This window comes from Octopus sinensis, linkage group LG28 (assembly GCF_006345805.1).
Source record: "Octopus sinensis linkage group LG28, ASM634580v1, whole genome shotgun sequence".
Lineage (NCBI taxonomy): Eukaryota > Metazoa > Mollusca > Cephalopoda > Octopoda > Octopodidae > Octopus > Octopus sinensis.
The window spans coordinates 2,202,773-2,222,693 of NC_043024.1; the positions used below are offsets into that span (position 1 = coordinate 2,202,773).

At 39.1% G+C, this 19,921-nt stretch overlaps 1 protein-coding gene and 1 long non-coding RNA gene across 2 annotated transcripts; one reads left to right on the forward strand and one right to left on the reverse strand.

The window, feature by feature from the left end:
- The first annotated feature begins 1,004 nt into the window (after nt 1–1,004).
- Nucleotides 1,005–7,714, forward strand: LOC115225556 (mitochondrial chaperone BCS1-like). Its single transcript, XM_036514432.1, is given in 6 exon segments — nt 1,005–1,138; nt 3,349–3,695; nt 3,698–4,106; nt 5,293–5,448; nt 5,984–6,101; nt 7,008–7,714. Coding segments are annotated over 6 exon segments (1,335 nt in total). The 5' UTR covers nt 1,005–1,089; the 3' UTR covers nt 7,264–7,714.
- A 2,534-nt stretch (nt 7,715–10,248) lies between these two features.
- Nucleotides 10,249–10,787, reverse strand: LOC118768283. The gene is made up of 2 exons (XR_005004114.1): nt 10,756–10,787; nt 10,249–10,573 (listed from the first exon to the last, which is right to left on the reverse strand). It is a non-coding gene; the product is annotated as an uncharacterized LOC118768283 (long non-coding RNA).
- Between the last annotated feature and the right edge of the window lie 9,134 nt (nt 10,788–19,921).

The following is a 19,921-nucleotide window of genomic DNA, read 5'->3' on the forward strand; positions in this document are numbered from 1 at the left end:
TCTGCCTGTCCTGACTAGCAGACGTTGATGGTTTTGTTTGCATCGTCGGATTTAATTCAAATTTTCTACGATGGTGTATTCTTGCATGCTAATGACGAAAATCATTTTCATTTCTCTTCGTAATTGATAATTAAAAAGTTAGAGACGTTTTAAAGTTTGGAATTTTAGCCAATCAGAAGCCTCCGCTAGCGATAAACCGGAAACCGGGATTACCATGTGTAGACGACAAGAAAATGAATTTTTTTTCTTTCTTAATTAAAAAGAAATTTAATGAAAGAAAAATTAAAAACATTAAGAAAACAAAAAAAATATTTAAATACAATGAAAATGTTATATAATTATTAAATATGGAAGGGGAAAAATAATGATAAGTTCTTAAATGGACGAAAGAATGTTTTTTTTTGTTATGGGGTGGAATTAAAAATAGTAAAAATTAATCAGAAAAGTTGTAGTATTTGTTTTTAAATAAAAGTTTCTACAAATATCTTTCAGATGGAGAAGATTACGATTATAGACAGATATATATATATATATATAGATATATAGATTAGATAGATAGATAGATAGATAGATAGATAGACGGATATGTATGTATGTATGTATGTATGTATGTATGTATGTATGTATGTATGTGTGTGTGTATGTATGTATGTATGTATGTATGTATGTATGTATGTATGTATGTATGTGTGTATGTATGTATGTATGTATGTATGTGTGTATGTATGTATGCATGTATGTATATATGTATGTACGTATATACGTATAGCCTGTATAATTATATTTCTTTAATACTTCAAAAACAAATTGAATATCAACTCATAAGATCTTTACAATTTTCCTTTCGACCAGTACCGAAACGTGGTTATATATTGTCTCATTTTCTACGAAGCTACGAAGCTACTTAAATAATTTAACTAATTGTTGCTGAGAAATTAAAACCTTAATTATGATAATAATCTACTTTTTGGAGCATAAACTTATTCTTTCGTCCTTTCGGCATCGCCAATCCATTTTTATATGTTTCCCAATATTGTTGCTATCACTTTCTTACATGTCTTTTAACACAGAGGTCACCAACGCGATCATATGTTTGTAACCCCAGGATCTCTCTGTAGGACACCTTCGCTATCCACAGGTATCTATCATATTCACCGTGTTATCCCTTGCCTTTATGTGGTCATTCAATATACTAGAAATAACAGCCAATTTTTCTTTAAAGCCACTTCTTCGTCCCGGACAAAAAATACGGGAATAATTTCTCATTACGGAGGGTCTTTTGTGGATTAATAAGGGGCTGGGTAAGTTGTCATGACTAAATGAAGATGGTTTAGCATTTTTATATCTTCCCATTGCTGTCTGGTTTGGAAGTTCGCTTCGCAACCATGTGGTTCCGTGTTCAATACCTATTTCTTTACTACCCACAAGGGGCTACACACAGAGGGGACAAACAAGGACAGACAAAGGGATTAAGTCGATTACATCGACCCCAGTGCGTAACTGGTACTTATTTAATCGACCCCGAAAGGATGGAAGGCAAAGTCGACCTCGACGGAATTTGAACTCACAACGTAACGCAGACGAAATACCACTAAGCATTTCGCCCGGCGCGCTAACGTTTCTGCCAGCTCGCCGCCTGTGTTCAATACCGCTGCTCGTCACCTTGGGTACCGGGCCGACAATGCCACATGTTGGTCTGTCGTCTCCCTGACTATTTGTCTGTCTGTCTGTCTATCTATTTCTTTCTTTAAGCGGCGAGCTGGCAGAAACGTTAGCACACCGGGCGAAATGCGTAGCCATATTTCGTCTGCCGTTACGTTCTGGGTTCAAATTCCGCCAAGGTCGATTAAATAAGTACCAGTTACGCACTGGGGTCGATGTAATCGACTTAATACCCATGTCTGTCCTTGTTTGTCCCCTTTGTGTTTAGCCCCTTGTGGGTAGTAAAGAAATATATTTTTTCTTTAGGTGCATCTGTGTATACGCCTTTGTTTTCGTCCGTCTGCACACCGCTTGGCAACAGACAGGTGATGGTTTGTTTACCTCCTCGTAACTTTACGTACCAGACTTTAAAACAGCTCGTACTGCTGTAGAATTGTCCGACCCAAGTCTTCGAGAACGATGGTCGCAGTTCAATGCCTGAAACAATTCCAAGGATAAAAGAACGCCGTTGCGAAGGAAGAACAGGCAGGACTTCCACTCACAGCTTTTGCAAAACTCCACCAAAGTTACAACCGATTATAAGGTGGGTACTATTTAAGAAGAGTGGTCCCGGTGCGCGCACTCGCGTACTCCAGCAACCGCGCTAGCTAGTCGTGACTAGTCGATCCTACAACGACTACCTAGCAAAGTAAATCAAACACAAAATAAATAATTTTTTTTAAACAAAGTAAATTAAACACAAAAAACACAAAGTAAGGATCGACTAGTCACGACTAGCTAGCGCGTATGCGTGAGTACGCGAGTGCGCGCACCGGGACAACTCTTCTTAAAAAGTACCTATAAGGTGTACTTTCGACCAGGACCTCTTCGTTAATTTGATCTAATTTCTACATGGAGAGCGTGTAATACTCTTTGTTATACTCTTTTACTTGTTTCAGGCATTTGACTGCGGCCATGCTGGTGCACCGCCTTTAGTCGAGCAAATCGACCCCAGGACTTATTCTTTGTGAGCCTAGTACTTATTCTATCGGTCTCTTTTGCCGAACCGCTAAGTGACGGGGACGTAAACACACCAGCATCGGTTGTCAAGCGATGTTGAGGGGACAAACACAGACTCACAAATACACACACACACATACATACATGCATACATATATAAGCCTTGTGAGTGGATTTAGTAGATGGAAAAGGAAAGAAGCCCGTCGTATATATGTATGTGTATATATACACATGTGACCGCGTGTGTACCGTTGGCGATTTTTTTCCTCTGTCTTCCCTTCTCTGGATCTTTCCTTCCCCTATGTTTCCGACGAGGAGCTCCGCTCGAAACGTTAAACCCTCCTTCTTTCCTGAGCGTCCAATAATATTGTTCCACGTCCTTGCGTTGTTGTGTTTTCTTGTTTGGATTAACTTTATATATATATATATATATATATATATATATATATATACACACACACACACATGTATACGACGGGCTTCTTTCCTTTTCCGTCTACCAAATCCACTCACAAGGCTTTGGTCAGCCCGAGGCTATAGTAGAAGAAACTTGCCCAAGATGCCACACAGTGGGACTGAACCCAGAACCGTGTGGTGGTAAGCAAGCTACTTACCACACAGCCACTCATGAATAATCTTAATGAATTAGTTTTATTATATTTTGATTCTTTTTCTTTTTTATTCCAGATTACTTATCTTTGACGCAGTATGACGGTTGTGGACCTTCTGGGATCCTGACCACAAATCCTTATTTTGGTGCCGGATTTGGGCTGGTAGGTGTCGGAACCGGAATGGCAGCACTGCGGAAATTAAGTCAGTATGGTTTGATCCTGCTGCGAAGAAACTACCTGATCAGCTTGGAGGTTCCGAGCTCAGACAAGAGCTACCGCTGGCTGTTGCACTGGATCTCCAACCGAGCGTACAAGCGCACGCAGCATCTTAGCGTTCACACCAAGTACCATCAGTCAGACACGGGCCGTGTCTTCACGTACTTTGACTTTGTGCCGAGCCCCGGTGACCACTTTTTCAGGCAAGGCAAGGCAACTGGTTCAAAGTGGAGCGAAACCGCGAGAAAACGATGGGGGACATCACGACGGGGGTACCCTTCGAGACCGTCTCGTTGACGGCCGTCGGGCAAAACAAGCAATTGTTTATTGACATTCTCGATGAGGCGCGAGCAATTGCACTCAAAGAGCAGGAGGGCAGAACGGTCATGTACACACCGATGGGTGCCGAATGGCGACAGCTGGGGTACCCAAAGCGCAAACGTCCCTTGCACTCTGTCATTCTTGATCATGGCATTTCAGAAGGAATATTTAAAGACATCAACGAATTCATTTCCAGCGTCAAGTGGTATACAGACAGAGGTATCCCCTATCGCAGGGGTTACTTGCTTCACGGACCCCCAGGTTGTGGGAAAAGCAGTTACATTGTAGCCCTGGCAGGTAAGGAAACATTTTTGAAAAATAATTAACTCTTTGGCTTTCAGATTAATTTATCAAATGTAATCAAATTAATCGCGTAGTATCTTGTAGCTTTAGTATTTTGAAGATGTGATTGTTTATTTTTTAGAATGACATTGTAGGGTAGGTGTGAGAGACTGAATCTGGCCAGTTCCAATATAAAACTGGTTGAATATTTGGGCTGGATTTGGCCAGTTTGAATGCTAAAAGGGGAATGAGAAATTGGTTGTGAGGTTATGATTATAGCAAAACTCTCTCTCTCCCCACACTTTCTTTCCTCTCTTCTCTCCCTTTTCATCCCTTTCCTCCCTCTCTTCTCTCTTTCTTACCTCTGTCTCTCTCCATTCTTTCTTCTCTCTTTCCTCTCTTTTTCTCTTCTCTCACTTTCTTCTCATTCTCTCCTCTTTCTTTTTCCACTCTCTCTTTCTCCTCCCCCTTTCCCTCCTCGCTCTCTCCGCTCATCTCCCTTACCTCTCTCTTTCTCATTCTCTTCTTTCCTCTCTCTCTCTTATTTTCTTTTCTCTCTTCTCTCTCTCTCCATTCTCTTTTTCTATTCTCTTTCTTTCCCCACTCTCTCTTCTTCTCCTCCCTTTCCTCCTCTCGTTCTCTCTCTTCCTCTCTTCTCTTTTTCTCTCCTCTCACTTCCTCTCCTATCTTTCTCTCCTCCCTCCTCTTTTTCCCCTCTCATTCTCTCTCTTTCTCTCCTCTCTACAGTAAAAAAAACCTATTTCTCTCCCTCTCTTCATACTCCAACATCTCATCACCTGGCATAATGCTACCCCCACTCAGCACTACTCTCTCTCTCTCTCCCTGCCCCGCCTCAGTGAGTGGGGGGTGGTGGTGCTTGTCTTCTGACTCACTCGCTGACCTTGCTGGCACTGAATAAATCAGCATAAAAGGAACTGTAAATGGTTGGCATTAGAAAGAGCATCCAGCCATAGAAACCATTCCAGAGCAGACAGTGGAGCTTGGTGCAATCCTCTGGCTTGCCAGCTCCTGTCAAACCATTGAGCTTGGCGTAGTTTTCTGGTTTGCCAGCATGGAAGGAGGACTTTAAATGAAGGTCATATTCTCATCTCAGTGGCCTCTGACCTCTCCACACACACGGCTTGCAATTAACCATTTTGTTTATTGACTTGATTTGGGTTTTTTTTTTACCTTTGAACAGGTGAGCTGGATTATCACATTTGTGTGATGAACCTCAGCGAACGCAGCCTCACGGATGACCGAGTGTCTCACCTGCTGACCACAGCACCCGAACAGAGCATCATCCTCCTCGAGGACATTGATGCTGCTTTTGTCAGCCGGGATCTTTCTGTTGAAAGTAAGTACTCTCCCTCTTCATCTATGTCTTCATCTCCACTCCTTCCTTTTCTCCCTCCACTTCCTCTCTTCTTCCCCTTCTCCCTCTTCTCCCTCCACTTTTCCCTCTTCCTCTTCTGCTTCTTCTCCCTCTTCCTCTTCTTCAACCTTCCTTTTCCTCATCCCCTTCTTCCTCTTCACCTTCTATTACAATAAAGATCCCAGTTGATCCGATCAACAGAACAGCCTGCTAGTGAAATTAACATGCAAGTTGCTGAGTACTCCACAGACACATGCACCCCTAACATAGTTCCCAGACAGATTCAGCATGACACAGAATGTGACAAGGCTGGCCCCCTTTGAATTACAGGTACACTCATTTTTACCAGCTGAGGAGACTGGGGCAACATGAAATAAAGTGTCTTGCTCAAGGACAGAATGCATCACCAGGATTCGAACTCATGACCTTACAATCATGAACCAATCACCCTAACCACCAAGCCATCACTCCTTCACTTCTTCCCCCCTCCAACCCATTTTATGCTTTCTTTCCCCAGATCCTGCTGCTTACCAAGGGTTTGGCCGTTTGACCCTCAGTGGTTTACTCAATGCCCTGGACGGAGTCGCTTCCGCAGAAGGACGCATCGTTTTCATGACGACTAATTATTTAAACAGGTAAGTTTTTTAATGACTTTTACTCCTTCGTTCGTTAATTTATTCTTTCACTCGTTTCGGTCATTTGAGTGCAGGAATATGTTGAACTAGCTGAAAAGTCACCTGATAGGGCAGCTTTTAAGCTAGCTCCTGTGGAGGGCCCTTCATTGGGTTTTGGGCCCAACAACGACACTTCCTGCTTTGAATACATTATATATATATATGTATATTCTTTTCTTTTATTCTTTCATTTGTTTCAGTCATTTGACTACGGCCATGCTGGAGCACTGCCTTTAGTCAAGCAAATCGACCCCAGGACTTAAGATTTTGTTGTGAAAAATATGTGCAGGCGTAGCTGTGTGGTAGGAACCTTGCTTAGCAACCATGTGGTTCCAGGTTCAGTCCCACTGTGTGGCACCTTGGTCAAGTGTCTTCTACTATAGCCTAGGGCTCACCATAGCCTTGTGAGTGGATTTGGTAGACGGAAACTGAAAGAAGCCTGTCGTATATATATATGTATGTATGTCTTTGTGTCCCCTAACAATCACACGACAACAGACGTTGGTGTGTTTACATTCATGTTACTTAGCGGTTCAGCAAAGAGTCCAATAAAATAAATTCTGGAGTTGCTCCAGCATGGCTGTAGTAAAATGACTGAAACAAGTAACAGAATAACAAAATGATTAATTTTAAGTATATAATTTATTTATTTATTTTATTTTATCTAGTTTCAGCTCACGAGCTGTGGCCATGCTGGGGCACTGTCATTTGGAATTGTTTTTAAACTTCAAATTGCTCTGGGCACCCAGCAAAGTAAAACAGGAATTAAAGGGGTCCACAGGAATAAAAAATAGATGAGAACCCCTAATTTTCACGCATCATTGTCCTCTCTCTTTTTCTGCTTATTTTTTTTCTTTTTTTTTGCAGACTTGACTCTGCACTGATCCGACCTGGTCGAGTGGATATCAAAGAGAAGATCGACTTTGCCTCAAAGCACCAAATAAAGACCATGTTTCTGCGCTTCTATCCGGAGGAACTCGAGAGCATGGCAGAACAGTTCGCCGACCAGCTTTTAGCCGAGAGCCAGGAAATCAGTGCTGCCCAACTCCAGGGTTACTTTCTCATGTACAAATCAGACTCAAAATCTGCTCTTGACAATGTACAGCAGCTACCGAAATTTTAATTTTGAAAACATTATTTAAAACTTCCAAGTGTTTGTGCCAAGCTCTGATGTCAGTTTTGGCATGGTTCCTATAGCTGGGTGCTTTTCCTCACACCAAACCACCTTACAGTGTGTACTGGGTGCCCTTATTGCATCACTGGCACGAGTGACTTTGACCATTATCATCATCATTATATTAATGTCCATTTTTCCATGCTTGTATGGGACAGTTTTTTTTTTCAATACTTGGATGTGTTACCTGTTACTGTCACCTGTTTCCAAGCAAGGTAACATTTCCTTATTTCCTCATTAGCTAGAAATGATTTTTCACAGAAGAATGGAAAGAAATGACACTGCTTATATGACAGTGACACTTCTTTACAGCTATCAAGACCAGGTGACACAAACACTAACACACACACACACATACTATGTATGTGTTTGTGTGTATGCATATATATATATAATAATATTAGGGAGTAAATCCAAACTTACAGGGAAAAATTAGATTTAGGATTAAATCTAATTTTACAGTATAAATATGTATTTATATATATTTTGTATATTATATTAATTAATTTATTTCTATGTTTTGGTTTATGTTTTTCACTGTTTGATTTGCCTAATAGTGGTTTTATCTCTAATTTAATATAATATATATATATATATATATAGACTCCAATGCCAGATCAGATTGGAGCCTGGTGCAGCCATCTGGTTCACCAGTCCTCAGTCAAATCGTCCAACCCATACTAGCATGGAAAGTGGACGTTAAACGACGACAATGATGATATATATATATATATATGTGTGTGTATGCAAGCTTGCATATATATATATATATGTGTGTGTGTGTATGCATATATACACATCGAAACAGAGGCAGCTGAAGAAGGGGAATATTCCTTGCATTGTTTGTCTTGTACTCTGTTTTTTCATTGTTAAAAAAAAGTCCGTTTCCTTGTTTGGTTTTGTTTTCGTTTCTCATTGTGTTCCACGTTTATTTGTGGTGTCCTGTACCCATATATACATGTATATATACATGTAGGTATGTACATATATGTATGTATGTATGCATATGTTTTATTTATTAAATTGTTATTATATATATATGTGGTATCGAGAGTTACACAAATGCCAGAACTGGGCGCCACTGCATAGTGCCAAGGACTCCAAATTTGCCATCAAGATGTAGGACAAGATACTGCGATAGCCTGGGCTTCCGAGGCCCACAGCTCTTCAATATCCTCCCGAAGAACCTGAGGGACCTGCATGGTGTAGATGCGGATGTCTTTAAAATAAACTGGACCTCTTCCTGTCAGGTATCCCAGATGAACCAACTTCACGGCAGGAGGTGCAGATGAGGCAGCTGCATCGAACTCTCATGCACCAAATGCCAATTGCTAAAATGCATTCGTGAAGTAAAATCATGTAGCAACACCAAATGGCGGTGCCCCAGCATGGCCACAGCTCGTGAGCTGAAACAAGATAAAGATATATATATACATACATATATACACACACACACACATATATATATATATATACATACATATTTTATATATATATATATATATACATACATACATACATATTTTATTTATATATATACATACATACATATTTTATATATATACATACATACATATTTTATATATATACATACATACATATTTTATATATATATATATATATATATATACATACATACATATTTTATATATATATATATATACATACATACATATTTTATATATATATATATATATATATATACATACATACATATTTTATATATATATATACATACATACATATTTTATATATATATATATATATACATACATACATATTTTATATATATATATATATATATACACATACATATTTTATTATATATATATATATATATACATACATACATATTTTATATATATATATATACATACATATTTTATATATATATATATATACATACATATTTTATATATATATATATACATACATACATATTTTATATATATATATATATATACATACATACATATTTTATATGTATACATACATACATATTTTATATATATATATATATACATACATACATATTTTATATATATATATATATATATATATATACACACACATACACACTCATATATACACATACTGCATAACATTTTGTTTGGCATGCTAACAATTCTGCCAGCTCCCTACAACAGTATTAATATCAGTTTCAAATTATGGCACAGGGCCTGAAATTTTTGGGATAGGGAGTAAGTTGATCACATCAACCCCAGTATGTAACTGGTACTTATTTTATCTACTCTGTAAAGAATGATGGACAAAGTCGACCTCGGCAGTATTCAAACTCAGAACATTGAGAACCAGAAGAAATACTTATTTCTTTACTACCCACAAGGGGCTAATAGCCTGGGCAAAGTTGAGAAAGCTTCTACCCCTACTGGTGACAAAGGGTCTAAACACAGAGACGACAAACAAGGACAGACAAACGGATTAAGTCGATTACATCGACCCCCAGTGTGTAACTGGTACTTATTTAATCGACCCCGAAAGGATGAAAGGCAAAGTCGACCTCGGCGAAATTTGAACTCAGAACATAAAGACAGACGGAATACTGTGAGAATACAGCTTGCTAATGATTCTGCCAGCTTGATGCCGTAAACCTCTGGAATAATAACACAAGAGACGGGATTATTGTATACAAGATAGCCATTTTGCTATAATATCTGCTTTTTTAAAAAATTTTTTATTTCTTCAAAAGAAACAAAATATTTGATAAATAAATAATATATTATTAATTACAAGACCACTCGTTTATCCCAGCCAAAAATAAAAATCAAAAAAAACAATATCAACATCGCATAATTAAATAATACACCTGTCACCAAAAGAAAGGTATAATAATTGCTTTTAATTAAGGTACAAGGCCAGTAATTTGGGATTAATTTATAGCACAGACTCAGGTACTTGGCAGGTATTTTATTGGACCTTAAGAAAAAAAAAAAAATGAACGGCAAAGTTGACTTCAGCAGGATTTGATCTTGGAATGTAGAGAATTGAAACAAATGCCGCAAGGTGTTTTTGCTGATGTTGTAATGATTCTGTCAATCCACTGCCCTCGCTGTTACTAAACTAGGCTCAAGGCTAACAAATTTTGAGTGTGTGTGTGTGTGGGGGGGGACGACAGCGTACTTTAATTTAGCAACAGTGTACTTTAATTTAGCGGTGCTGCCCCAGCATGGCCGCGGCCTTCGGGCTAAAACATTTTTAAGGATTTAAGGAACCTGGAAAGGATGGAAAGCAATGTTGGCTCGGCAGGATTTGAACTCGAAACGAACGAGACACCACATAGCATTTTGTCCGACACTCAATAGTCTGCCAACCGCGCAAGGCCTGAAAATTCGAAGGAGTGGGGCTCGTCGATTACTTCAACCCCAGTACGCAACTGGTACTTATTTTATTGACCCTGACAGGATAAAAGGCAAAGATGACCCTCGGCTGGATTTGAACTCAGAATGTAGAGAACCAGAAGAAATACTGCTAAACATTTTGTCCCGCATTCTTAACAATTCTGCCAGCTCACTACCTTTAATAATAATAATAATAACAATATCAATTTCAAATTTTGTGCACAAGGCCAGCAAGTTCAGGGAAGGGATAAGTCAATTAGATCAACCCCAGAACCCAACTGGTACTTATTTTTATTGACTACAGAAGGATGAAAGGTAAAGTCAACCTCAGCAGAATTTGAACCTAGAACGTAAAGACGGACGAAATACCACTAAGCATTTTGCCCGGCGTGCTAACAATTCTGCCAGCTCATCACCTTAATAATAATCTTTTCTACTCTAGGCACAAAGCCCAAATTTTGGGGGAAGGGGCCAGTCGATTAGATCGACCCCAGAATGCAACTGGTACTTAATTTATCGACCTCGAAAGGATGAAAGGCAAAGTCGAGATCGGTGGATTTTGAACTCAGAATGTAAACACATGAAATACCGCTAAGCATTTCACCCAGTGCGCTAACGTTTCTGCCAGCTCGCCGCCTTAATAATATAATAATCCTTTCTACTATAGGCATAAGGCCTGGATTTTTTGGGGGGGGGGGATGAATTGATCACATTGACCCTAGTACTCAACTGGTACTTAATTTATTGACCCCGAAAGGATGAAAGTCAAAGTCGACCTCGGCGGAATTTGAACTCAGAACGTAAAGACAGATGAAAAGTCGCTAAGCATTTTGCCCGGCGTGCTAACAATTCAGCCAACTTGACACCTTTTTAATAATAATAATAATAACAACAACAATAACTCTTTCTACAATTGGTACAAGGCCAGAAATTTTAAGGGAGATGGTACTTATTTATCGAACCCCATACCGCACCAAAAGGATGAAAGGCGAAGACACCCTTGGCAGAAATTGAACTCGGAACATTAATGAGTGGGTTACTAAGGTAATAAATCAACCAGCTGGTCACCTTTGGTAATAACAATACTAATACTACTACTACTAATAATGATTATTATTATCATTATTATTATTACAATATTTTCTCACATTAAGCACAAAACCACGAATATTTTACAGGTGTACGGAGCAGGGGGGGGATGGGATTAATGTTACCGATGCCTTGCTTTCTCACCTGTACTTACCTGGTATTCAATTTAGCAAATAAAAATAATAATAATAATAATAATAATAATAATAATAATAATAATATATTTCTTTACTACCCACAAGGGGTTAAATACAGAGAGGACAGACAAACGGATTAAGTCGATTACATCGACCCCAGTGCGTAACTGGTACTTAATTTATCAACGCCGAAAGGATGAAAGGCAAAAATAATAATAATAATAATAACACCAATAGTAATAACAAATACACAACGGGTGTTTTTCAGTAATTAGCCCAGCGACAATAAAGTCCTTTGTCACAACGGAAGGTTTTAGAAATATATCACAAAGAGTTAATTGGTTTCGAAGAGGTGACCAAATTAAAGGGTGTGTATGGGTGTGGATGTGTGTGTGGAGGGGTGGGGGAAATAAAGGGTGGAAGACAGGGGCCAGAAGCAGGCTAAGGGTTCCGTGGCTGCTTGTCCGTTCTCATCTAGCCACCCTCCACCGGATGGGAGTGGGGAGGAGACCGTTGTTTTTTTTTAGGGGGCAATGAAAGGATCAACGATGGGATGGTGTGTTTCGTTAATGCCAGTAATAAAAAAACATCATAGGGAACAATGCAGGGATTCACAAAGGGATTCCACCAAGGCTGACCCAACTGTTGGACGTAGAAGGAAAAAGTGCCAGGATGTGAAAGTGATTGCATATATATGTATGTATATATATATATATATAAGATAGTATATATATATATGTATATATATATGTATATATATATGTATATATGTATATATATATGTATGTATATATATATATATATGTATATATATGTGTATATATATATGTATATATATATGTATGTATATATATGTATGTATATATATATATATGATATATATATAAACACACACTTATATTAATATATATCATATATAATAAATAATATACAATATATACAAAAAAAATTATATATCTATTATGTATACAATAATATATGTGTTTGTGTGTGTGTATATATATATATATATATATATATCGTGATCACGTGACCGACCAGGCTATCAGATGTTGTTACGCATCGCTGGTCACAATGCGCTTCGCATTGTTTTAGCCTTCAAATGATGCCACCCCGCTGGCTAAACGAGCAGGCCATATATATATATATATATATATATATATATATATATATATATATACTATATATACAGGGGAGAGGAATATAGATTATATAAGAATTCTATAACAGAGATTTGGAATGTGTAATTCTGTGGAAAAACCTTGCAAAGCCAAATTTGCAAACCAAATACATACATGATAGCCACAAAAAAAAGCCATAACACCCAGCATAAATTTGTGACTTTAGGTAGGAAGCTAGGTACATAAATACAGCGGGGTGGGGGGAACAAACCCGAAACCACAAAGTTGAGAAATGAACTTCTTAACGGCGATATATGTATATTTATAAATCTCTGTTGATTCACCAGAAGCAATAATTTATGGGATTCAATACGAATGTAGAATATTTAATCTTTATATAATATAAAATTGAAGTTGTGTGTGTGTCTGTCTACTCTGATTTAGATTCCTAACTACTCCCACATTTTGCGGTGCAGTTTAACCAAAGCGGGTATCTTATAGTCGTGATTCATATCGAGTTCTTCTGGGTATTAGCACGCATCTACGATGAGTCTATGATTTAAAAAAGAATTTACCATCATTTTTCCGCATTTTTTGCTCGGTTTATATAAGGGAAGTAACTCTCTAAAAATGCTTATATAGTTATTTCCCTTACAAACCCAAGCAACACCGGGCGATACTGCTAGTACATTATAACTGAAAAACTCAGACTTCCAGTACTCAGAGTGGCTCATTTCTGATCCCCTGCTGGTAAACTCAGCCTGGTTACTTTCGAATAGCCAGTCTGAATATTTTTTTTGAAAATCCTTGTGAATTTGCAGGTGTCGTTCACAAAGGTTTTTAAATGGAAGAACAGAAGGATAGTGACTTTGAAGTCTTGGTCTGCTAGCCTTCATTGGACAGATCAGGCTAGGAGAGCAAAACTTTAAAGCTACTGTATGTATGTATGTGTGTGTATATATATATATAGAGAGAGAGAGAGAGAGAGATAGTTATACACAGGCATGAGCCTTGTCTGCATGAAGTAGATATTAACTGATACATGCATATTTATATACATTTTTATGCATAAATGTATGTCATGATGATGATGATGATGAAGACATACACATATGTATTAATATATACAGGTGTGTGTGCGCACACACATATATATATATATATATATATAATGTGCATATTTCTAGTGCTTTGTTTTTCTTATGGCACTGTGGTTTCTAGGCAGGAACAGAAGAAAGGAATTGTGAAGAAAAAGAAAAAAATTCTACACCCTGTATTGAATCCTCATTTTGTCTTTCGTTGGCAAACTGTATCATTTGAAATGTACATAACACACACACGTCACTGACATACAGGTACTCACATACAGACACACACACACGTCACTACACAGATACACACATCCTTACACACCATTTCACCTTCAGTCTCATTTCTCTCTTTTCACTTATGTCCACACACGCACACAGAATATTTCTCACAAGCTGTAGAGAGACATCAGTCACATCACTCACACATAGATATGTGTATGTTTCTGTAGTGACAACATTCACATCATTCATGCAAGTATACATGCTATGAATACTGTAGTAACACATCAATCACATCACTCATGCAGGTAGGAATGTTATATACGTATGCTGTAGTGACATTATTCACATCACTCATGCAGGTAGACACGTGTATATATGCTGTAAAGACACATCATTCATACCACTCGTGCAGGTAGACATGTGTTTGTATGCTGTAGAGATACATCATTCACATCAATCATGCAGGTGAACATGTGTATGTATGTTTTAGAGACATATCAATCACACAACTGCATGTGTATATGCTGTAGAACCACACCAGTCAATCATTCACACAGGCAGATATGTTGTACGCAACGGAGACACACCTCACATCACTCACAATGTAGACGTGTGAGTGATGTGAGTAAAGACAAGTCACATCACTCACACCCAGCATCACACCCTTCTGCTTCTTCTTCTTCTTACATTGTGTGTCCCGGGGTTGTCTTGGAAGTTCGCAATGGGGGAAGAAGCGTTTGTTTTACCTGTTTAATCCAAACCCGCGTGTATTACTGGTACTTGAATATAGACTCTGATAACAGCTGGTGGTTCCCTGGCCTGTTTGACTTATTGCTCTGCTCATCATTGTTTAACTCCTTAACCATTTAAACCAGCCATCATCATCATCATCGTTTAACGTCCGTTCTCCATGCTAGCATGGGTTGGATGGTTTGACCGGGATCTGCACCAGGCTCCAGTCTGATTTGGCAGTGTTTCTACAGCTGGATGCCCTTCCTAATGCCAACCACTCTGTGAGTGTAGTGGGTGCCAGGTGAGGCTGGCAACGGCCACGATCGGATTGGTGCTTACGGAACTGGTTCAAATATTTTACCTGTTTTATGTTCAAGGCAGTGCTCTAGCATGGCCACAGTCTAATGACTGAAACCAAGATAAAAGATAAACTGGCCAGATCTGGCCTCTTACACCTACCTTACAATGGCATTGTAAAATATATACAATCACATTGTCAAAATCTTGAAGCTATAAAATAATGCAAGATTAATTCAAAATGTGGAGGTGCCATGGTCCAGTGGTTAGGGCAGTGAATTCGCAGTCGTAGGATTGCGGTTTTGATTCCTAGACCAGGCGTTGTGAGCGCTTATTGAACAAAAACGCATAAAGCTCCTTGAGGCTCCAGCAGGGGATGGTGGCGAGCCCTGTCGTACTCTTTCACCACAACTTTCTCTCTTTCTTTCTGTTTCTGTTGGTTGGCTGGTTTGACAGGAGCCAGAGGACAATGCCAGCATCCGGTGTCTGTCTGCTTTCACATGGTTTGTTCGGTTGGATGCTTTTCCAGTTTACTGAGTGTCCTGGAGACCATGTAAAAACAAAATTACCTTCGGACTTTACATGGGAAGATAAAAAAAACCCCATTTTAACTCTTTTGTTACTATATTTCTGTTAGTGGAAGTATATGGCTTTGTGCTCAGGGTGTTGGACTTGTGATCGTAAGATTGTGGTTTCAATGCCTGGACCAGGCAACGCATTGTGTTCTTGAGCAAAACACTTCATTTCATGTTGCTCCAGTCCACTCAGCTGGCAAAAATGAGTAATCCTGTGATGGACAGGTATCCCATCCAGGTGGGGAACTTATACACCATGGAAGCCAGGTAACTGGCCCTTATGAGTCTATGATTCGAGAAGGTAACCTTTAGGGGCAGTTGGAAGCAAGGTCAAACTAAGACAAAATATTGATCTTCAGTCTGGTATTCTGTTGGTCATCATCATTGTTCGACCGTGGTCGAGACAATGGAATTTACTATGCTACGCCTGACTTCACGGTCCATAATGGCATTACAGAGGTCCTGTTGCTGGATGCCTGTATCCCTGGAGATTACATCAGGGTAGGAGAGTGTGCGCCCTCTGGCATTGCGAGTAGATGGCTTCCATATATATATATATAATTTACAAAATTTTGTAAATTATTTTGTAAATTATTTATAAATTTAACCTTTAAAGGTATTTTTTTATATGCTGGCCATTGATAAAATTTTTTTCTCGAAAAAAATTTTATCCTACATTAGTTATATAAATATATATATATATATCATCATCATCATTGTTCGACCGTAGTCGAGACAATGGAATTTACCATGCTACGCCAGACTTCACGGTCCATCATGGCATTACGGAGGTCCTGTTGCTAGCTGCCTGTATCCCTGGAGATTACATCAGGGTAGGAGAGTGTGCGCCCTCTGGTATTGCGAGTAGATGGCTTCCAGAGGAGAAGAGTAGAAATTACCTCGTTTTCAGCTCTACAACAATGTCCAGCAAACTGGACTCTCCTACCTTTCACAAGAGATGACACAGGTGGTAGTTTCCCATATATTTGCATTTTGGTTGCATTTCGGTCATGGCAATGAGTGTTCCAGTTGATCTGATCGATGGAACAACGTGCAAGTGGCTGAGTACTCCACAGACATGTGTATCCTTAATGTAGTTCTGAGGGAGATTCAATGTGACAAGGCTGGCCCTTTGAAATACAGGTACAATTTATGTCCACCAAATCCACCCATAAACCTTTGCTCGGCCTGTGGTTATACTGGAAGACACTCACCCACATTGCCACGCAGTGGAACGGAACCTGGAACCATGTAGTTGGGAAGCAAGCTTTTTACCACACAGCCTACAAATATTTACAGTGCAAATATCTGGAATATCTTTATCAGGCCTATTGGAATGTCATGATATATTTATCCTCTAAGCCACAGATTATTTACATATGCAGGAATAAAACCATCCTGATGGAGATTAAACTGATTCAAGCAGAGATACGAGTATTGAAAATATATATTCTAAAGATTGGATTATTAGCCCAGAAAATTCTAAGAGTGAATTCTAATATTGTCACAACAGTATGTGTGCTTGTATATATATAATATATATATATGTGAGTGTGTGTGTGTGTGTAGCCAAAATTGCGAAGATAATCTGATACTTGACTAAGGAAAGAAAACTTCAAATGACCCGTCCTTGTTTTCTTTGTATTATCTATCTGGAGTTTTTGTTGTCCCATTTTTGTATCACTTAACTGTCCGGATGTTTTGCGTTCTAGTCCCATTTTGTATTTTATATATATATATATATATATATATATATATATATCTTCTCTCTATATATAAACGGCAGTTTGTCTGTGCGTGTTTCTGTGTGTCTGTTTGCTTGTACCCTCACCCTGACCACGGCTTTCAACCGATTCTGATGAAACTTGACACACACATAGCCCAATGTCATAATTCAAAACTAACGCAGCGAAAATTTCGAAAAGTTCCCCCAGTTCTGAAAAAAATCGATAAATTCGACATGGGGTCGAGAATCAGAAGCACAAACCGCAATCTGTCTAGGGGACGCAACTCCACCTTTTTTTACTCTCAAAAAAAAGTTATCATTTTTTTTCCATTTTTTGGCTATTTTTTGGCTATAACTCTCTAAAAATGCTTTATAGTTATTTCCCTTACAAACCAGAGCAACGCCGGGCGATACTGCTAGTATATATATATATATATATATATATATATATATATATATATATATATACATACATACATACATACATACATACAACATACATACATACATACATACATACATACATACATACATACATACATACATACTTGTAGAGGCGCAATAGCCCAGTGGTTAGGGCAGTGGACTCGCGGTCGTAGGATCACGGTTTCGATTCCCAGACTGGGCGTTGTGAGTGTTTATTAAGCGAAAGCACCTAAAGCTCCACGCCGGCAGGGGATGGTGGCGATTCCTGCTGTACTCTTTCGCCACAAATTTCTTTCACTCTTTCTTCTGTTGGCCTGCTCGCTTAGCCAGCGCGGTGGCGTCTTTGAAGGCTAAAACATTGTGAAGTGCATTGTGACCAGTGATGTGTAGCAACATCTGATAGCCTGGTCGTCACGGTGATATATACATATACACTAGGAGAATTCAAAAATTATCCACACTTTCACCATAACATATCTTTATTATTGTTACGCTGCTTTCCTTTTTTTTTCTATCTAGGTGCAAGGCCTGAAATTTTTGGGAGGGGGCCAGTTGATTAGATCAACCCCAGAATGCAACTAGTACTTAATTTATCGACCCCGAACGGATGAAAGGCAAAGTTGACCTCAGCTTGAATTTGAACTCATAGCGTTGTGTCACAACTCATGAGTTGAATTTGAACTCAGAATGTAAAGACAGACGAAATACTGCTAAACATTTCGCCCAGCATGCTAATGATTCTGCCAGCTTGCTGCACACTGCATTCTGAGCATGCATGCTTATAGTTGGTGCTATTGTGGTTCACATGATCGAAGTTTGAGCCTGAGCGCACCAATTTTCTTTCTGGCTTTACAGTATAAGCACTGGTTAAAGGTGTGTCAGGTGCTGAAATACAACTGAAGCTTTTAGCACAATACAGGGACAGTGCACTACCTAATTCTTTACTACCCACAATGGGCTAAACATAGAGGGGACAAACAAGGACAGACAAACGGATTAAGTCGATTATATCGATCTCAGTGCGTAGCTGGTACTTTATTTATCGACCCCGAAAGGATGAACGGCAAAGTCGACCTCGGAATTTGAACTCAGAACGTAGCGGCAGACGAAATACCTATTTCTTTACTACCCACAAGGGGCTAAACATAGAGGGGACAAACAAGGACAGCCAGACGGATTAAGTCGATTATATCGACTCCAGTGCGTAACCGGTACTTATTTAATCGACCCCGAAAGGATGAACGGCAAAGTCGACCTCGGAATTTGAACTCAGAACGTAGCGGCAGACGAAATACCTATTTCTTTACTACCCACAAGGGGCTAAACATAGAGGGGACAAACAAGGCCAGACAAATGGATTAAGTCGATTATATCGATCCCAGTGCGTAACTGGTACTTTATTTATCGACCCCGAAAGGATGAAAGGTAAAGTCGACCTCGGCAGAATTTGAACTCAGAACGTAGTGGCAGACGAAATACCACCAGGCATTTCGCCCGGCGTGCTCACGTTTCTGTCAGATCACCGCCTTACCAGTGCACTATCATGTAGAGGTGGGTATGAGTGGATTGAGAAGTAAAAAGGGGCCAGACAAGCATGATACACAGAGGGAGCAGGATGCATGTCAACCTCCATCACTGACAAGACGATTCAGCAGCAAGCTCAAAAGATGGTAATGATGAACTGATTCATCATAGCCATCTCTCAGATCGCCGCTCTTTGTTTTCCTTTGGTGCACATTTCTAGTGGAGCAGCCATGCTTCCACTGTAAACATCTCCTCTGCATCCAACTTGTTCCCTATCTCTAATCATCTGTCACCCTATTTTCACTTTG